This window comes from Vipera berus (genome assembly GCF_964194415.1).
Source record: "Vipera berus genome assembly, chromosome: W".
In the NCBI taxonomy this organism is placed as follows: Eukaryota; Metazoa; Chordata; class Lepidosauria; order Squamata; family Viperidae; genus Vipera; species Vipera berus.
In genome coordinates this window covers 30,080,128-30,098,403 of record NC_138210.1, presented here as the reverse complement: position 1 = coordinate 30,098,403, position 18,276 = coordinate 30,080,128, and the positions used below count along the sequence as shown (strand labels likewise).

Below are 18,276 nucleotides of genomic sequence, written 5' to 3'. Positions count from 1 at the left end.
CAAGTAAATTTCTGCTATTTTCCTCAGGTCCTTGCTATTTTCAGATTATGGAATATTTTAGTAAAAAAGAGACACATAATATATTTACAAAACAGTTATCTACAGCTTGTAAGCCTTCATTTCAGAAAAAATATAGGCACATTCTTAGCACAAGCCTCTCTCACCTGAATGACAAGGGGTTTTAGCTGGCTGGGTTCTGGGCCTTCTAAAATGCACCCGAATGCCATGACAGCAGCATCTCGATATCGCCAGTCAGGATTTTTAATGTGTTCTTTAATGAAGGGCAAAACATGTGGGACAATATCATCTTCACAACAGGTTGCCAGAAGCATCAGGCAGACCCCAGCTGCTTTACAGGGGTTCCAGTCATCATCATCATCACACTCATCCTAAGTAGAGAAAAATGGGAAGAAATAGTATTCAAGATTTATTATATTTGAAATGGCTAAAATCTGATTTTATAATAAATCTGATTAGGTTTCAGGTGGGAACACTATAATCTCAAAATAGACAATAGACAGCATGAAATCATTTTGGAATACTATATGGCCATGAGTAAGAAGAATTATGCATTGCCAATTTAGAAGTGAATGCAATCTCTGAGTCACAGAATTACCATAGATATTTCAGAATCTTTGTGTATAAAAAAGTTATAGGTTAAACTAAAAAAAAACCCTCTGAAAATAGAACACATGTTTCTTTCTGCAGACCAGGACATTTTAAGTTTGTTCTCAACTTTTTCACAATAATGTCAGTCCTCTCCACCCTGATGCCTTCAAGTTAATTGGATTTCAATTATCTGGCTGGAAGACCAAAGAATAAAATAAGCTAGATGATGAATTTTAATATAGGTGGAGGTTACCAACCTGGTGAAAACTGACCCTGAAACTACAGATAATCCTCGCTTAATGACTGCCCTGTTTAGTTACCAAAGTTACGACAATGCTGAGAAAATAACTTTACAACTAAGTCAATCTCCTACAACTGTTGTAGCTTTTCTGCTGTCACGTGATTGAGATTCAGGCAATCTGCACCTGGTGTTTACAACCACTGCAGTACCTTGCAGTGATGTGATCACTATTTGCATGCTTCACAGCCAGCTTCCAACAACCAGAGTCAATGGAGAAGCCAGCAGTGAAATTTTAAGCCGCAGTCACATGATGTCTTGTTTAACAACCATGGGAGAAGTGAAATCATAAGTCTGACTTCCGGTTTGCCAACACGGCCGCTATGGACGCTTGGAAGACAACTCTCGTGTTCCACGTCTAGTTTTGCATCGCTGTGGGCCCCTAAAAGGGCTGAAAAGTCACCTCAGAGAGGCGACCAGCAAGGAGGGGCTTTTGCAAGATCGTGGGAAAGCAGCAACTGTCCCGTCAGTGCCTGCCTTCAAACCAGTGGACGAAAGACTGGCCGAAGTCACACTTACCATCAGGCAACATTAAAACAGCGTGGAAGAGACTGGGTGAGATCTACCTCTCTTAAATTCCAACTTTTTTCCACCTAAGTAAGCTGCTAAAGTACTTTTCCCCCCTGTGGAGAGGGAAGTGGGATTTTAGTCCTCCCTCCAGAAACAGTGGCGATCGAATATACAGGGGAGATTTTAAAAACGTTGAAAAAATAATTGGATCCCAACTAGAACTTTATTTTCTAAAACTTGTGGATTAAAAGCTTTTGATTATCTACTTTTTACTTCCTATTTTTATTTGAAAGTTTGGGTTTTTCCTCCTAAAATAGAAGAAATAATTGAAAGGAATTCCCTAAACCAGGCATGTCAAACTCGCGACATCACGCGATGTATCACAACTTTTTCCCCATTGCCAGCAATGGGGAGGGCGCGGTTTCATTGTGATGCATCCGGCCCGTGGGCTGGCAGTTTGACATGCCTGCCCTAAAGAGTTGGGGGACATCTTGTGGCCAAACCTGAAATTGCAATGTGTTATTCTTAAAGAAAAGAGACTTGGCTGACAGTTTAGAAAACAAGATAAGATTCATGTAACCTTGAATGCCAGCTGTGAGAGTCTTAGCTATGTTTCTTATTTACTATTTATTTACTATTATTTACTATTGCTAAGCACATTGGTTTGTGCTTAAATTGTAAGCCGCCCTGAGTCTTCGGAGAAGGGTGGGATATAAATGGGATTAAAATAAAAATAAAATAAAATAAATACTGAGGGGAAAAAAACTGTAAAAGTTTTCAATTCAACTCATCACTATGGAAGACCAGGAACAGACTTTTACTACGGAAGAAATGCAAAAACAAATCTGAAAATGAAAATGAAAATAACTTATCAAACTCACCAAATTCTTCTTACAGCTGGTGAGGAAATAACAGCTTTTGGGAAAAAAACTAGAAAGCGTCTTAGATAAGCAAACTCAAATTTTGACTACAACTAATAAACTATCTATACAGAATACAACAGAAAAAAATCAAACAATCAAATATTTTGACAGAAGATCTAATCTCCCAACAAGTACAGACAACAGAAAATTCAGAAAAAAATCTGACAAAATGGATGGAGGAAAAAACCTGTATAAATCAGAAGGAATTCGAAGATCAAAATGAGAAACAGATGGAAGAAAAGATAAACAGTCCAGGACAACTACATCAAGAGGAGAAAATAAAGAGGCTTCCGGTTTGCGTGCGTGGCGCTTGCGGACGTGCAGGAAGAGCTCTCTCCCTGCCGTCTAATCTCTCTTTCTTGGAGGACCCTGAAAAGGGTCGAAAGTCACCCTGGAGGGGCGACCACCGTAAGGAGGCCCTCCTTGTGATTGCGGAAGGGCGGCAGCCCTCCACTCGAATCCAGAGCAGCTCCTTTGGCCCGAAGCCATTCCCTGCCGAAAGCCCAAAGCACCATCTAGCACAACGAAGCAATCTGGAGGACCTCAGTGAGACCTTACCTATCTTATTCCCCTAACTACCTTCCTGTGGGACTTTTCCGAAAATTTCCTCCCCCTATTTTGAAAGACTGGCGACTGCATACTTGGGGAATAAACTTTAAAGCCTTAAAGCCTTAAAAGAAATCAACTGGCTAAGCAAAGAAATTAAGCAATCTTATTTGTACTTATTAAAAAGCTTTTATTTTTGTGAGGATCTACCACCCTATTTTCTGCTTAAGCTGTGAATTAAGGGGGGGGGGAGAAATGGACTAATTGAACAAAAGCTTTATATTAATCTGGAAAAAGATTTTACATCTTATTCTGTATGCTATTGATGACATCTTGTGGCGAAACCTGGTATAGCAAGTAAACCTTTTTTTTATTGTGAGAGCTGACTGAATAACAGAGCTGTCCTTGACATTATCTTCAAAGATAAGAATTGGGAACAACTGGCAGTGAAAACAATCTTTAGGAATACTGGAGATGGACAATCATTGACTCTTTATTAAAATAGCCTCCATGAAAGACTTATCTGTAAACATCAACAAAATGGAGGAATATATCCCACTTAACTACAAACTGATACTTGACACAATCTTGGCAATGACTGAGCAAATCAAAGCCAAACTGCAAGATAAATCTGACAGCTCAGAGCTACCAAATCAAACTTTGACCTTAAATGATGAATTGACAATCCAAAAACAAACAGAAGTGGAAACTAACATTAAAATAGGAGACTTTAAAGAACAATAAATACAATTTACAGAGAACTTTGAAGCCCAAACCGTGACCTATAACTCAAAAAACAATAGTACCCGAAGAAAGCAACATCAAGAGGGAAGATATTAAAGGCCTTCAAACACAGTACGTTGAGGACCCAGCCAATCAAATGATAGCCATAACACCAGTTACTACTTCTTACCTAAGCCAGATGGAATCGGAAGAAGAAAAAGACCAGACTGAACTAATGACAATTACATTACACCAAACATCGAAAATTGAGCTATTAAAGCAACACTTCAATGACTACAAAGGGGACACTTTCTTTGCAAAACAGATATTTGGATGGTCTCCCTGGATTCAAACAATGTGTGTAGGAAGGGAGACACATCTGAGAATCTAAAGGCACCAATATGGAAGCCTGATTGGCACAAGAAGGAGGTGAGAGTTAGTTTCTGTCTTGGGATTTGTAAGAATAGAGCTTAAAAAAAATCTTTTAATGGGCTAAGGGGAATCCTTAAAAAATATAAACTGATTTTATATTTAGGTTTTAGATTAAGGGAAAACAAAATTAAGCTATTAGAACATAACTCTGAACTATATTATAGAATCTGGAATGATATAATAAAAGACATTATTTTAATAATTGATGAACTATTAAGATGACATATAGAATATATTTGTTGTAATGATATAGATATAAATTGATTTTATATTTAACTTTTAGGTGTCTAAGGGAAAGTTAGCTATTAGAATTGATTTATATTATATAATTTGGAAGGATATAACAAAAGATATTTTTCTAATAGTTGGTGAATTATTAAGATGACAAATAGAATTTACTTGCAAAAAATAAGAATGTATTGAAATGAACAATGTAAGTTCTGTAGACAGGATAATTACTTTTTATTGAAATAGGGAAATGTGGGTTACCTGAAAATTAAGTTTTCTTTTATATATCATAGGCTACTCTAGGATATTCTATTGCAACTTAAAAACAGGACATAGGTATGTATAAGTGAAAATATATTGAAAATTCTTCTAATTGATTATGTCACAATTAGAAATACATTAATTTGATTAATTTATATATATATATATATATATATATATATGTTTTCTGAGGTTTTCGCGGGTGTTTGTATGTAGTTCTTTGGTCATTCGGGTTTTTCCCCACGTAGAATTGGAGGTATCAGGGCAACGTTTCAACGAAATCTCATCCGTCATCCTCAGGCTGGTGGCTTCAGCTTCGTTCTTCTGGGAGAAGTGTGTGATAGTGGCTGTTTTTTCTTCTTTTTTAAACTGCCAGAGGGGGTGTGGTCTGTGGGTGGAGGTGTGCTCTGATTGGGTGGGGGGTTAGCTGTGTTCTGATTGGGTGGGAGTGTGTTTTGAATGGGGGCTGTGTTCTGATTGGGTGGGGATGTGTTTTGAGTGGATGGGCTGGTCTCAGCTGCCAGCCTTAGACCTGAACTGGTGAGTTGTGCTGCTTTTGTTCGGCTCCGTGTTTGTGGTGGTGCCATGTTTTTATAGTGGGTGTCAGTTTGCTTATTGTGTGGTTTGGAGGGGTTTAAAGTGGCTGATGTTGCAGCTGTAGTTAGGTTTCTGTTTTGTGGTTGTGTGTCGTTATCGTTATGGGTTCGGATTTGCTTTTTGAATGGTTGTGTGGTGGTGATGTCATGTGATGTTATCATGGGTTTGGGTCTGGTATCATTCTTGGTGGTTGGGACTCGTCTGTCAATCAAGGCGGGTTTCCAAATGGCTGGTAGGTGAGAGGTATCATCTCGTTTGTTCATGCTGTGGGGGCGTTTTTCTATCTCGATGGCTTCTCTGATTATTCTGTTGTTAAAATGTTCAATTTTGGCGATAGTTCTGGTTTTTTTTAAATCAATTTCGTGTCCCGTGGCTTTAAAATGTTGGAACAGGGATGAAGTTTGTTCTCCCTTTCTGAGTGAGTTCCTGTGCTCTTCAATGCGTGCACTTATTCTTCTGTTGGTCTGTCCGATGTATGTGGTGGGGCAGGTGGGGCAAGGGATTTCGTATACTCCTTGGTTTTCTAACCCAATTATGTCTTTGGGGTTTCTTAGGATGGTGGATATTTTTCTGTCTGTGTAGAATGCTGTTTTGATGTTGTGTTTTTGGAGGATCTTGCTGATTCTGTCTGTGGTCCCTTTTAAGTATGGGAGGAGGGCTTTGCCATTTTCTTGTTCTCTGTCTTGGGTTTTTGTGGGTGTCTCTCTTCGGATTAAGTTGGTAATCGTGTTTCTTTGGAATCCGTTGGCTGTTAGTACATTAGTGAGAGTGTGTAGTTCGGTTTTTAGGTGTTGTTCGTCTGCTAGGTGTTTTGTTCTGGAGATCAGTGTCTTGGCTACGGAGTTGATCTGTGCTGGGTGGTGGTGTGAGAGTGCGTTCAGATAGCGGTTTGTGTGTGTTTTTTTATGGTAGATAGTGTGTCCTAGGGAGCCGTTGGATTTCTTGTAGACTAAGACATCAAGGAAGGGAAGTTGATTGTTAGCTTCTGTTTCCATGGTGAATTGTATTTTGGGGTGTAGGCTGTTGAGGTGTGTGAGGAAGTCATCCAGTTTTTCTTTGCCGTGTGGCCAGATTACAAAGGTGTCATCTACGTATCTGAGCCAGAGTTTGGGTTTGTGGTTGGATTTTTCTAGAGCGAGGGTTTCAAAGTGTTCCATGTAGAGGTTTGCGATGACAGGTGAAAGGGGTGATCCCATGGGTGCTCCTTCCATTTGTTTGTATCTTTGTCCATTGTAGATGAAGTATGTGTTTGATAGGCAGTGGTTGGTCAGATCTAGGATGTGTTTTGGGGGGTTGTATTTATTTAGGATAGCTGTCAAGGCTTCTTTGATTGGCACTTGGGTGAAGAGGGATATGACATCGAAGCTCACAAGTAGGTCACAGGGCTGTAAGTTTAGTTTACTTATGATCTCTATGAATTGGAATGAGTTTTGTACGTGTGAGGTGATGGAATTTGCGTAAGGCTGTAGTTGTTTGGCAAGAAATTTGGCTAGATTTTGTAGAGGTGAGCCTATAGAGCTGACTATGGGTCTGAGTGCGGTTCCTTCTTTGTGTATCTTGGGAAGACCACAGAGCTTAGGACATCTGGATGATTTTTCTCTGGGAATGATTGTTTGCTGGATCTCTTCACTGATGGGGGTGGCTTTTATTTTGGATTTTGTGGGGGTTTTTTTGGTTTTTTCCAGGTAGGTGGTGGGATCTGTCTTGAGGACGTTTCGTCGAAACGTTGCCCTGATACCTCCAATTCTACATGGGGAAAAACCCGAATGACCAAAGATCTACATATATATATGGCTGACTGATGAGAACAAATAAGTTTGAAATGCATATCAGTCTCCCTTTAATTCTTTGTTAGCAATCCAAAAAATTTACATACATACATATACATATACATATACATATACATATACATATACACATACACACACACACACATATATCTATATATCTATATATCTATATCTATATATCTATATATCTATATCTATATATCTATATATCTATATCTATATCTATATCTATATCTATATATCTATATCTATATCTATATCTATATCTATATCTATATATATATCTGTATCTGTATCTGTATCTGTATCTATATATATATCTATATATCTATATATCTATATATCTATATATCTATATATCTATCTATATATCTACATCTATGTATCTATATATCTATATATATCTATATCTATATATCTATATATATCTATATCTATATCTATATCTATATATCTATATCTATATCTATATCTATATCTATATCTATATCTATATCTATATCTATATCTATATCTATATCTATATCTATATCTATATCTCTATATATCTATATATCTATATATCTATATATCTATATCTATATCTATATCTATATCTATATCTATATCTATATCTATATCTATATCTATATCTATATATATATATATATATATATATATATATATATATATATATATATATATATATATATATAATTTTATTTATTTGCAGTCACAGACCAAAGTACAAGTGCAACAAAAGAAAAACATGGGGAAAGTAAAATCATAGACAATTGGACACCAGAAGCCTTGGTTGAAGGGAATTACAACGCTCTCCTCTAATAGTTACAGCTCTTAAAAGAAATTTAGAAACCTGAGAAGTGATGTATGAGGAGCCATCCCCTAGACAATATAAGACCAAATTACTAGCGTTGGGACCAGAAGGGTCTATTTCAAGGAGAGACAGTAATTTAGTTCTGCTTGCGTTATACATAGGGCAGTATAAAAAGACATGCTCCACAGTTTCAACCTCAGCGCTATCACAGAGGCATAGTCGCTCGCTAATCGGGAGCCTCTTAAATCACCCGTCGAGTAGTGCTGAGGGCAAGACATTGAAACGGGCTAGGGAGAAGACTCTTCTATATTTGGGGATGGTTAGAGTGTAGAAGTATGAAGCCATCCTCAGTCCATAATTATTAGATTGGCTGAAGATCAGAGGGGAGCAGGTTTTGTTAGCTCTGGCTCTTAAATATTGCAAATCTATGTCCACAAGCCGTTGGACTACCCTAGACTGGGCGTCCTTGAGGCCATAATCTCCCAAGGCATCCCCCGTAAAACCTAGCAAGTGGAGTTTCTTCGTCAGCTCCCTCTCCCAACGAGAGGTATGAGGGTCAGCAAACACCAGGGAGAGGTAGCTACCAGGGACTGCCGAAAAGAGCACCCGAAACCACCATTTAAAGTTGTTGATCCACGCCATGCATTCAACTGATCGAATGCCCAGTTCCAGGTACATCGGAGCAAAGCCAACACAGGGAGGGAGACCCAGAAGTTTCCTAAGAAAAACAGCCTGGGTTCTTTCAATACAATCCTTGAAGCCCCGTATCCATATGGGAATTCCGTAAAGAGTTTGGGCCAAGGTTTTGGCTTTGTATATACACAGAGCAGAAGGGATAAACTGGCCTCCTTGGGTAAAGAAAAATCTTAGGATCTGCTGATGGCTACAGGAGGCCGAATTCAGCACCTGGGTTTGATGTCTAGTCCAAGCACCAGTGTTTTGAAATTGAATACCTAAATACTTAAAGTGGAAGACCTGCCTAACAGCATTACCATTGATAGGCCAGTTGCGATTATGTTATAACTAAGGGATCGGAGAGGGAATCTTTGTTGACGCAACTTGAGCTATTTACAAATAATTTGTTATTTGCTATTGTTTACTTTTGATTACTCAACCACCATATTGCTTCAAAAATATCTGAATGTAAAATTAAAAAATTAATAAAACGTGTACAAAAAAAATAAAGAGGAGAAAATAAAGAGAAGATCAGGTAGTTTTGCCAGACCCCTCAACTTTCTAAAAATGGCAATCAGATGGTCATCCCAATATGATACAATACAAGAATTCTTTGATGATCCTGAAGCAAGGACACAGAAGATGACTTGGCAAAGGAAAAAAGCCGGAATAAGACTGAAGAAGAATGGAGTGTGGATATATTTATGAGGTCTAAAATAGAATATATTTAAGTATACAAGACCCATATTTTGAATATGAGATATTGTTATGATGTGAAGATAAAGAAAAATTTTGGCTAATTAAAACCTACATGTATGAATGTCAATAGTTAAATTGAAATATTGAGTTGTTTATAAAGGTTAAAGGTGATTAAAACATATGTTAAGAGTGATGTAACATAATATGTTTAGATGTAGTGATAAGAATAAAATTATAAGCTTAATTATGGGAAAATGGACATGAAGAGAGAGGATGTATTAAATGCTGAAATGGGAGAAATCTTGGTTATTGAATCTACAATATTTGGAAATTGTAATGAAAATAAGAATATTACACTCTATTACTAATCTGTTGATATGGAAGTGAGATAGATACGTATCTGGAACACTAGATGTTGGGGGAAATTCTGACAAAGGGAATTGGGGTCATTCAAAAATTTGGAAATGATAAATATTAAACATTTAATTTAAATATCAATGCAAAATTAAAGCTGGGAAAATTTATAAGGTTATTGATGGTTCAAAAGATGGAATGTCAAAATAAATATATAAAATTATTGATAAATGTAAGAAAGCTACTAAGTAGCTGATGGATAGAATAAGAAGTATATTAATTTAGACAAGACAGTATGTATTAAAGGAAAAAAGAGAGGAAATATTGGCTGTAATAGTTGGAGATTTGTATTAATACAAATTTGTATGTAATGGAATTATTGTAACCCAGACACCATGTTGTTTTTCAAAGATATAATTGTAATATTGGAAAATTAATAAAAAGTTTTTTTAAAAAAGAAGTGAAATCATAAGTCTTTACATGGTGTCTCACTTAATGACTATATCGCTTAGCAACAGTTGATCCCAAGGACTACTTGTACGTTGGAGAACGGTGCAGACATATACATTACCTACCTGTTTTGTCAATGTTTGTGTCAGAATTGGGACTAGATATTGGAGAGCACCCTTGGCATAGAATTTACTGGTATGCTCTGGAGGCCGTCCTTGTTCTGCTGCCTAGGCAAGAAATAATACAAGTGTTAATTTGCAGCTAAACATGCATTTGTGCTTCTTACCTATCTGAACTGAGAGAAGTACTTGTGGTTAGATTTCCTTTGAAACTCTGTGAACGACATTATACTGCAAGGCTGTTTGTTAATATATATTTGAATGTATGTGCAAATACATGAACAGGCAATGGATAACATAGAAAACTATTACATAAACTTGGTTAGTTATGACAGTATTGCCTACAGGAGCAGATGGTGTTTGTGGAGCTCCTGATAGTCCCCCCTGAACAATACAAGAATGGGGGGGCTCTTCCCCCCTTAACTGGCCTGGAAGGCCCTGAACCTCACCAGCTGGACAAGCAGCCAGGCAACAAGTGGCAGCAACTTAAAGTGCAGCTGTTCAACACTGAATTTTGACTAGGAACTGATGCTACCAGCTGCTGCATTAGGCTCAGCTGATCAGCGGCTCAAAGAATCAGCTGTTTGCTGGCTCATTTGTGGTGATGACACTGATGGCAGTGGTGGCAAGAGTGAGGCAACAGGGAGAGGTGGAACCAAGGTTGGAGCAGTGACTGCCCTAGCCTAGAGATATCGGGAGATGCCCTGTGGGCTCACGGCCAGGGCTCTACAAACTTCTATCCAAGCTGCACTTGCTGGGGAAACAAATTTGAGTGTGGCTGCCAGGTCATGGTAAGAGCCAGTTAAGAACAGCAGCCTTGGCACCTGGCCCAGCTGTTTGGTGGCATTTAGGTCCAGCGGTTTGGTGGTAATTTGGCAGCAGCAGCTCTTTGGAGCAATTCCTGAACCCCCATATGTACCCTTCTGGCAGAGTAAATGGCAGCAGTTTGGAACCTAACCGCTCAGCGTGGTGGAGGTTGGTCAGGGGCTGTGGCCACTGCACCCAGCCCAATGGGCCAGCACAAAAGACCAGCTGCTTGGTGACTCGGACTGTGACACCTCCATGAGGGTTGGAGCCCTGACTGGACCACCAGGATGGTGGTGGTGGGAGGCAAGTTGCGAGGGCAGAGTTGGATGTGGAATTGAGGTGACAGACATCAAATCTAGGATGGCAGCTGGCCCTGGAGTCACCAAGAGACGTCCTACGGCAGAGCCCGAAGAAGCCGTGTCCATCGCCCAGGAGCCCTTGCGAGGGGTATTGGAAAGACTCGGGGAGAATTGTGGCCATCCAATGGACATTGGGCACAACAGTTTGGGTCACACAACAGTGAGACTGAGGGCTGAAAGTATGTGGAAGTCCACTCCTAGGATGAGAGCCTGGAGTGACTAGTGTGCCTGTGTAGTTGCTTGTAGCCCCCCACCCAGAATGAGAGCTGGGTGGAGGGTTTTGGATGAATGGGCCTCCCCAACTGGCTAGTGAGAGGGACCAGGTTGGGACAGAGCATAGTGTTTGCTGGGGAAGGACTGGAGGCGGGGAGTAATCTTGGTGCTGACAGCCTAAGCTATAGTGCCATGGAGGCTTCCTCCCTCATCGATCCCCCCATGATTTATGAGAGTATGGATGAGTGTGACTGTACTCTTCAAGGAAGGGGTTTTGGGGGAGGGAGAATGACCACTTTGGGGGATGTAGGGCAGGACAATGCATCAGGGTAGTGACGGGCATGGGATCCTATGGGAGCCAGGGGGCAGGCCATTACAGGGGAAGACGCCCCCAATGCGTAGTATCAGTGGTGCGTTCCGGCTCCCTGAGGTCACTACCAGTTCCTGGACAGCATAACCTCGGAGGCCCTGAGGTTCGGCTGCTGCTGCTGAATGCCAGGTCGGTTAACAAGGTTCCCCCAGTTCAAGATCTCATTGAGGAGCGAGCCAACCTAGCATACATCACTGAGATCTGGCTGACTCCAGAAGAGGGGAGCCCTCTCAGAGATTTGTCCAGCCACATTTAGGGTTTGGCACCAGCCAAAACACCAGTGGAGGGTAGGTGGGGTGGCAGTAGTCATCAGAGAGTCTCTTTTGGCCTTCAGGGGCCTTGATACTTAAGTTTCTGGTTGCAAGAGCATGTTTCTGAAGCTGGGCTCACAGGATCAGTTGGGATTGTTGCTAGTATACCAGCCTCCCTGCTGTGTTGCAACATCCCTGCAACCTCAGGACTGGCGGTGGAGTTTCCCAGGCTTATGGTTCTGGGGGACTTCAACCTGCCATCCCTGGGTTCAGCCTTGAGAGCAGCCCAGGAGTTCATGACCACCATGGAGGCCATGGGCCTATACCAGAACATTACGGGGCCAACTTGGGACAGTGGTCACACACCAGACATAATCTTTTTGTCAGGTCAATGGCAATGTGATCTTTGGGGGGATGTGAGATTATCCCCCTTGTCATGGTCAGATTACACCCTGGTGTCCCTGAGACACTCTTATGCCACGTCCCTCCACAGGGAGGCCAGACCCATTTGGTTGGTGTGCCCCGGCGACAGATGGACCCTAATAGGTTCCAGAGGGAACTGGGAGATATCCTGGGGGCTTTGCTGCACTGCACAGCTGAAGTCTTGGTAACAACATGGAATCTGAGGGCGGCTTGAGGCTTTGGACAGGATCATGCCTATATAGCCTCACTTGACCCATTGCTTCCGACTTCCCGTGGTTCATCTACTGCTTATTTGCTTTGACCATTAGTAGTTCAGATTCTTGTAGAGAGTATAAGCTTGCAATAAACCTTTTTATTCATTTGAACTGCCTGGACTTCCCTGATTTTCCCGTGCTTGAGATGTCCCTTTTAAGTCCTCAAACGCCAATCCAGAAGGAAGGGGTGGAAAAGCATGCTTGCATGCTCAAAAGTTGAACTTTGCTCGGAGCATAAACTTCTCCAACCCAGCGCATCTTACCCAGCAGGCTCCATTACATTTGTAACTTGAGCATTACCTGTACTAAAAACCCTTCTGGTAGAGTGTGCCGACTATTAAAAACCAGCAAATTCCAGGCATACTGGATTAACCAGAATCAAACAATGATTATACAGATTGAAGTCTGATCTGTGATCGGAGTTCACATGATTTGCTACATAAAATCACAATGTGGCTAAGCATATCCTGGGAATGTGATCGATATATCAGACAAGCATTTACAGCACAGTACAGTGTATGTTCCACTTCAGTTGATAGTACCTCTCTAGTACTTCAGGCATGTCCCTTCTGCTACATAAGCCAACATGCTTTATTTGACAACTGAATCCAGATTAATTCTTTATGGAAATCATACTGTCTGGGTTGAGTTCATCTTCTTCCATCAATACTTGGTAACATCCTGGAATCTAAGGGCGGACGAGAATTTGGATATGATTGCGCCTGTGTGGCCTCTCTTGATCCATCACTCCCAACTCTACCCATGGTTCATGGAGCAGTTGTGGGTTTTGAAAAGGGTTAAGAGACTCCTAGAGTGCCGCTGGAGGAAAACAAAGGATGACTCCTACCAGACATGACTTAGGGCTGCTATTAAGGCCTATCTTGTGGCGGTAAGAGCGATGAAACAGCATTATTTCTCTACTCTTATTGAATCTGCAGTGTTGCCTGGCAGCCCTGTTTGGAATCACCCAGTCCCTACTAGGACAGGAGGTCTTGGGCGAGCATCTTCAGGACTGTGCAGAGGAATTTATTCAACACTGGACAGACAAAATCACTTGGATTTGTTCCCAGACAGATCCCATGTGTGGAGCAAATCTATATGAGATCCCTGGGAAGAGGTCTTGCCTGGCTATCTGGGAACGGTTTGACCCTGTTGGACCTGAGGAAACGGACATGGTCCTCGATGCTGCCAGTGCCACCACCTGTCAGTTAGATCCTTGTTCCTCCTTGATGGTGAAAGCCTCCAGGACGGTGACTAGTAGGTGGGTTCAGGCAGTGATCACTACAGGAGGGGACATTTCCAGGGGCTTTTAAGGAGGCCCTGGTTTGCCTCCTCCTTAAAAAACCTTCACTTGATCCCACCTGCCTGGACAATTTTGGTCCTGTTTCCAGTCTTCCCTTCCTAGGAAAGGGGGTGGAAAAGGTGGTTGCCTGGCAGCTTCAGAGGGTCCTGGATGAAACGGATTACCTGGACCCCTTTCAGTCAGGATTCAGGCCCAGTTATGGGATGGAAAGGGCATTGGTTGTGCTTGATGATCTTTGGCGAGAGCAGGATGGGGGTTGTGCAACCATCGTTGCATTCCTTGACCTCTCAGTGGCCTTCGATACCATCAACCATAGTATCCTTTTGGGCCGGCTATGGGGGATGGGGATGGGCAGCACAGGTTTGCGCTGGTTTGTCTTTCTCCAAGGCTTGTCCCAGTCAGTGTTAATAGGGAGTGAGCGACCCAGACCTCAGCCGTTATCTTGTCGCATGCCGCAGGGCTTGGTACTCTCTCCACTGCTTTTTAACATCTACATGAAGCCGCTGGGTGAGATCATCCATCCCCATGGGTTGAGGTATCCACAGTATGCTGGTGATACTCAGCTTTAAATCCCCACCCCTGGTGACCCAAGTGATGCTGTGGCTGCCCTCTCATGGTGCCTGGAGGCTGTGGGGGTCTGGATAGGGAACAACAGGTTTAGTTCTGGATGGGGTGCCACTAACCCAGACGGATCCGGTCCGCAACTTGGGGGTACTCCTGGACTTGTGAGTCCTGCTCAAGGAGCAGGTGGCAGTCGTGGCTAGGAGAGCCTTTGCACAATTTCAGGTTGTGCGCAAGTTGCTGCCTCTCCTGGATCAGGAGTCCCTGTGCTCAGTCATTCAAGCCCTAGTCATCTTGCGCTTGGACTATTGCAATGTGCTCTACATGGGGCTGCCCTTGAAGGGCATTTGGAAGCTACAACTAGTGCAGAGTGTAGCAGTGCAGGCAGTTTTTGCGGCCCCAAGTGTGACCCATATAACACCACTGCTCCATGAGCTGCACTGGCTACCCATTTGCTTCCAGGTACAATTCAATGTGTTGGTAATCACCTTTAAAGCCGTTTATGGCATGGGTCCAGGTTACTTAACAGACCATCTCATCCCACTGGGAATGGCCCATCTCACCCATGCTAGCAGAGGAGGCATGCTGCGGGCCCCATTGGCCAGGGTATTCCAGCCAGCAGGGTCCAGAAGGGCCTTCCCTGCTATTGCGCCTGCCCTTTGGAACATCTTACCCACCCCCCTCCCAGAGTAAGGTCTGCTCCAACTCTCCTGACCTTCTGCAAGAACCTAAAGACCTGGCTCTGCTAGCTGGCTTGGGACTCCAAAGTAGGGGCTTCATATTGGGGGTGGTTGATTAATATCAGATGCTACCTCCCCCTGCTCATCCTACTCCCTCCCTCCCCATCTTTTAGCTATTACATTTTGTAATTTTATACTTTTCTAGTATTTTACTTAGTTTTATTTTTTAATACTGTAAGCCACCCAGTTATCCTGTGGTAAGAGGGGTGGTAAATAAATTGGTTAACTAACTAAAGTTTCATGAACTATTATTTTCTGTTATCTCTATTTGATCCCTAAGAGAAGATTCAACCCTTCCAATCCAAAGTCAAAAGGCTTGAAGTATTTATAACCTTACCCCGTTTGATTGAAAGAATTAGAGAACAATATAATGGTGATACAAGTCTGAATGTGTGACAGACCATTATATGGCAGTGTTAAGGAAATAATATAGGAAAAATAGAAATGGTTCCAATTTATAAATTTATGCTAATTAGGAAGTACTAAGAAGAATGTTTGATGGAATTATGAAAGAGGCTGTAGATGAGGTGAAAAGGTTTGGGTTAAAAGTGAAGTGAGGGAATGAAGTATGTTCATTTTATTGCTCTATTCAATTTCTATAGCTGCCCATCTCAATCCAATTGAGTCTGGGTGCCAAACAATATCACAATGATTAGAACCATAAAAACACATAAAGAGTTACAAATTATATATATAGGCAACAAAAAATTATTAGAATAATCCCATAAAAATTAACAGTTCAACCAGGTAATGGGGACCCTAACACTTTCAGGGCCCCAGGCTCAGGCACATAGCCAGGTCTTTAAAGCCTTATGAAAAAATAACACGGTTGGGACCATCCTGAACTCCAAAGGAATAATGTTCCAAAGGGCAGGGGCTACTGCAGAAAAGGCGCACCTCCTGGTCCATGCCAGCTGACATTCCTTGGCTGATGGAACCCACAGCATCCCCAATCTACTAGACCAAATTGGACGGGTATAAACTATTAGGAGAAGATTGTCCCTTAGGTAAGGGACCTAGAGAGCATTTGGAGATCCAGTCGGTCCGAGTCTGACCGAACACAGTTAAGATCCTTTTCTAGATCTTATCTTGTGGCGTGCTTACTTCGCAACCCTCATTGCGTCCGCAGATAACCGCCCGGCCGCCCTGTTTAGGGTGACCCGCTCCCTTTTGAATCAAGGGACGGGAGAGGACCCCTTGCGGGGAAGGGCCGAGGAATTTAGTGAGTATCTGGTGGATAACATCGCTCAGATTTGGGCTGGTCTGGACTCTGACTGGGCAGTATCTGACAAGGGGGAAGCGATGGGTTTGGCCGAGAACATTTGGGAAGAGTTTGAACCTGTGACTCCGGATGAAGTGGACAGGATCATGGGGAAATTAAGTGCCGACACATGTTTGTCGGACCTGTGTCCCTCCTGGCTGGTTTATGCGGCTCGGCAGGTTACACGAGGCTGGCTCCTAGCAGTTATTAATGCTTCCTTGAGTGAGGGGTGCTTCCCTGCCACCTTGAAAGAGGTGGTGGTAAGGCCCCTCCTCAAGAAACCTGCCTTGGATCCAGCTATTTTAAATAACTTTCGTCCTGTCTCCAACCTTCGCTTTCTTGCGAAGGTTGTTCGAGAGCGTGGTGGCACGGCAGCTCCTTTTGGTCCTGGAGGAAACTGAGTATCTGGATCCGTACCAATCGGGTTTCAGGCCCGGGTACAGCACAGAGACGGCATTGGTCGCGCTGGTGGATGATCTCTGGCGGGCCCGAGATAGGGGTATTCCTTTGTCCTGGTCCTATTAGATCTCTCAGCGGCTTTTGATACCATCGACCATGGTATCTTGCTGCGACGTCCTGAGGGGTTGGGAGTGGGAGGCACCGTTTTACGGTGGTTCTCCTCCTACCTCTCGGGCCATTCGCAGACGGTGTTGGCAGGGGGGCAGAGGTCAGCCCCTAGGCCCCTTAGTTGTGGGGTGCCTGTTCAACATCTATATGAAGCCGCTGGGTGAGATCATCCGTGGTTTCGGGGTGAGGTATCATCAATATGCTGATGATACCCAGCTTTTCATCTCCACCCCGAACCAACCCAGTGATGCCCTCGACGTGATGTCCCGTTGCCTGGACGCGGTACGGATTTGGATGGGGAAGAACAGGCTCTGGCTCAACCTGGCCAAGACTGAGTGGTTTTACATACCGGCATCTTGTTTAGTCCAAGAGGTTCCATCTTTGGTCATGGGAGGAGAGGTGTTACCTCCTGTTGATAGGGCACGCAATTTAGGCATCCTCCTGGATTCACGACTCAGTTTTTTTTTTATTGAAAAGTTTTAACATACAATTTTTCCCTTAAAAAAATCCCCCCTCCCCCCCTTCTCCCTCCCCCCATTCCTCTCCCCCCTCCCCCCCTCCCCCCCGACTTCCCAGAGCTAAATACAAGGTATATATAAAAAAAAACAATCATAAACAACCATATACTAACAACCATAAACTCTAAAATCTATCACTCTCTAGCTTATATAGGATAAAACAAACCTTAGTAATATTAAATATATATAAAAAAAACTAATATAGAAAAAAAACAAAGAAAGAAGACTTATTCAAATATAAAACTTCTTAACCCTATACTTATTCTGAATAAACTCAAGCCATTTTCTCCCTTCCATAATATAGCGTTCCTGCGAGTAATCTTTCAAATAGGCCGAAATCTTCACCATTTCGACCAGGTCGGAAACCTTTAAAATCCACTCTTCTATGGTCGGCAGTTCCTCTTTCCAGTACTAACCTATCAAAAGTCTTGCTGCCGTAATTAAATTCAACATCAACTTAGTATATTCCATCAGACTTTTATCCAAAAAGCCTTAACCTTTTTACAAGTCTACCATATATGAAAATATAAAAATATATTACGTCTTTATCACCGCACCTCCAACATTTAGGCTAATAATTCAGATACATGCTTAGCTTTTTAAAATCTAAATACCATCTAT

General features: G+C 42.2%; 1 protein-coding gene across 1 annotated transcript in view; it reads right to left on the bottom strand.

Annotated features, from left to right (window-relative positions):
• Nucleotides 1-18,276, bottom strand: part of LOC308676252 (importin subunit beta-1-like) — a gene marked incomplete at its 3' end in the record, with an annotated part of 67,075 nt that overhangs the window by 23,236 nt on the left and 25,563 nt on the right. Inside the window, exons 10-11 of the mRNA XM_081342066.1 lie at nt 10,035-10,136; nt 165-389 (exon numbers count right to left, since the gene is read on the bottom strand). Of these exons, the coding sequence (XP_081198192.1) occupies nt 165-389; nt 10,035-10,136 (327 nt within the window). The remainder of the gene's footprint in view (nt 1-164; nt 390-10,034; nt 10,137-18,276) is intronic.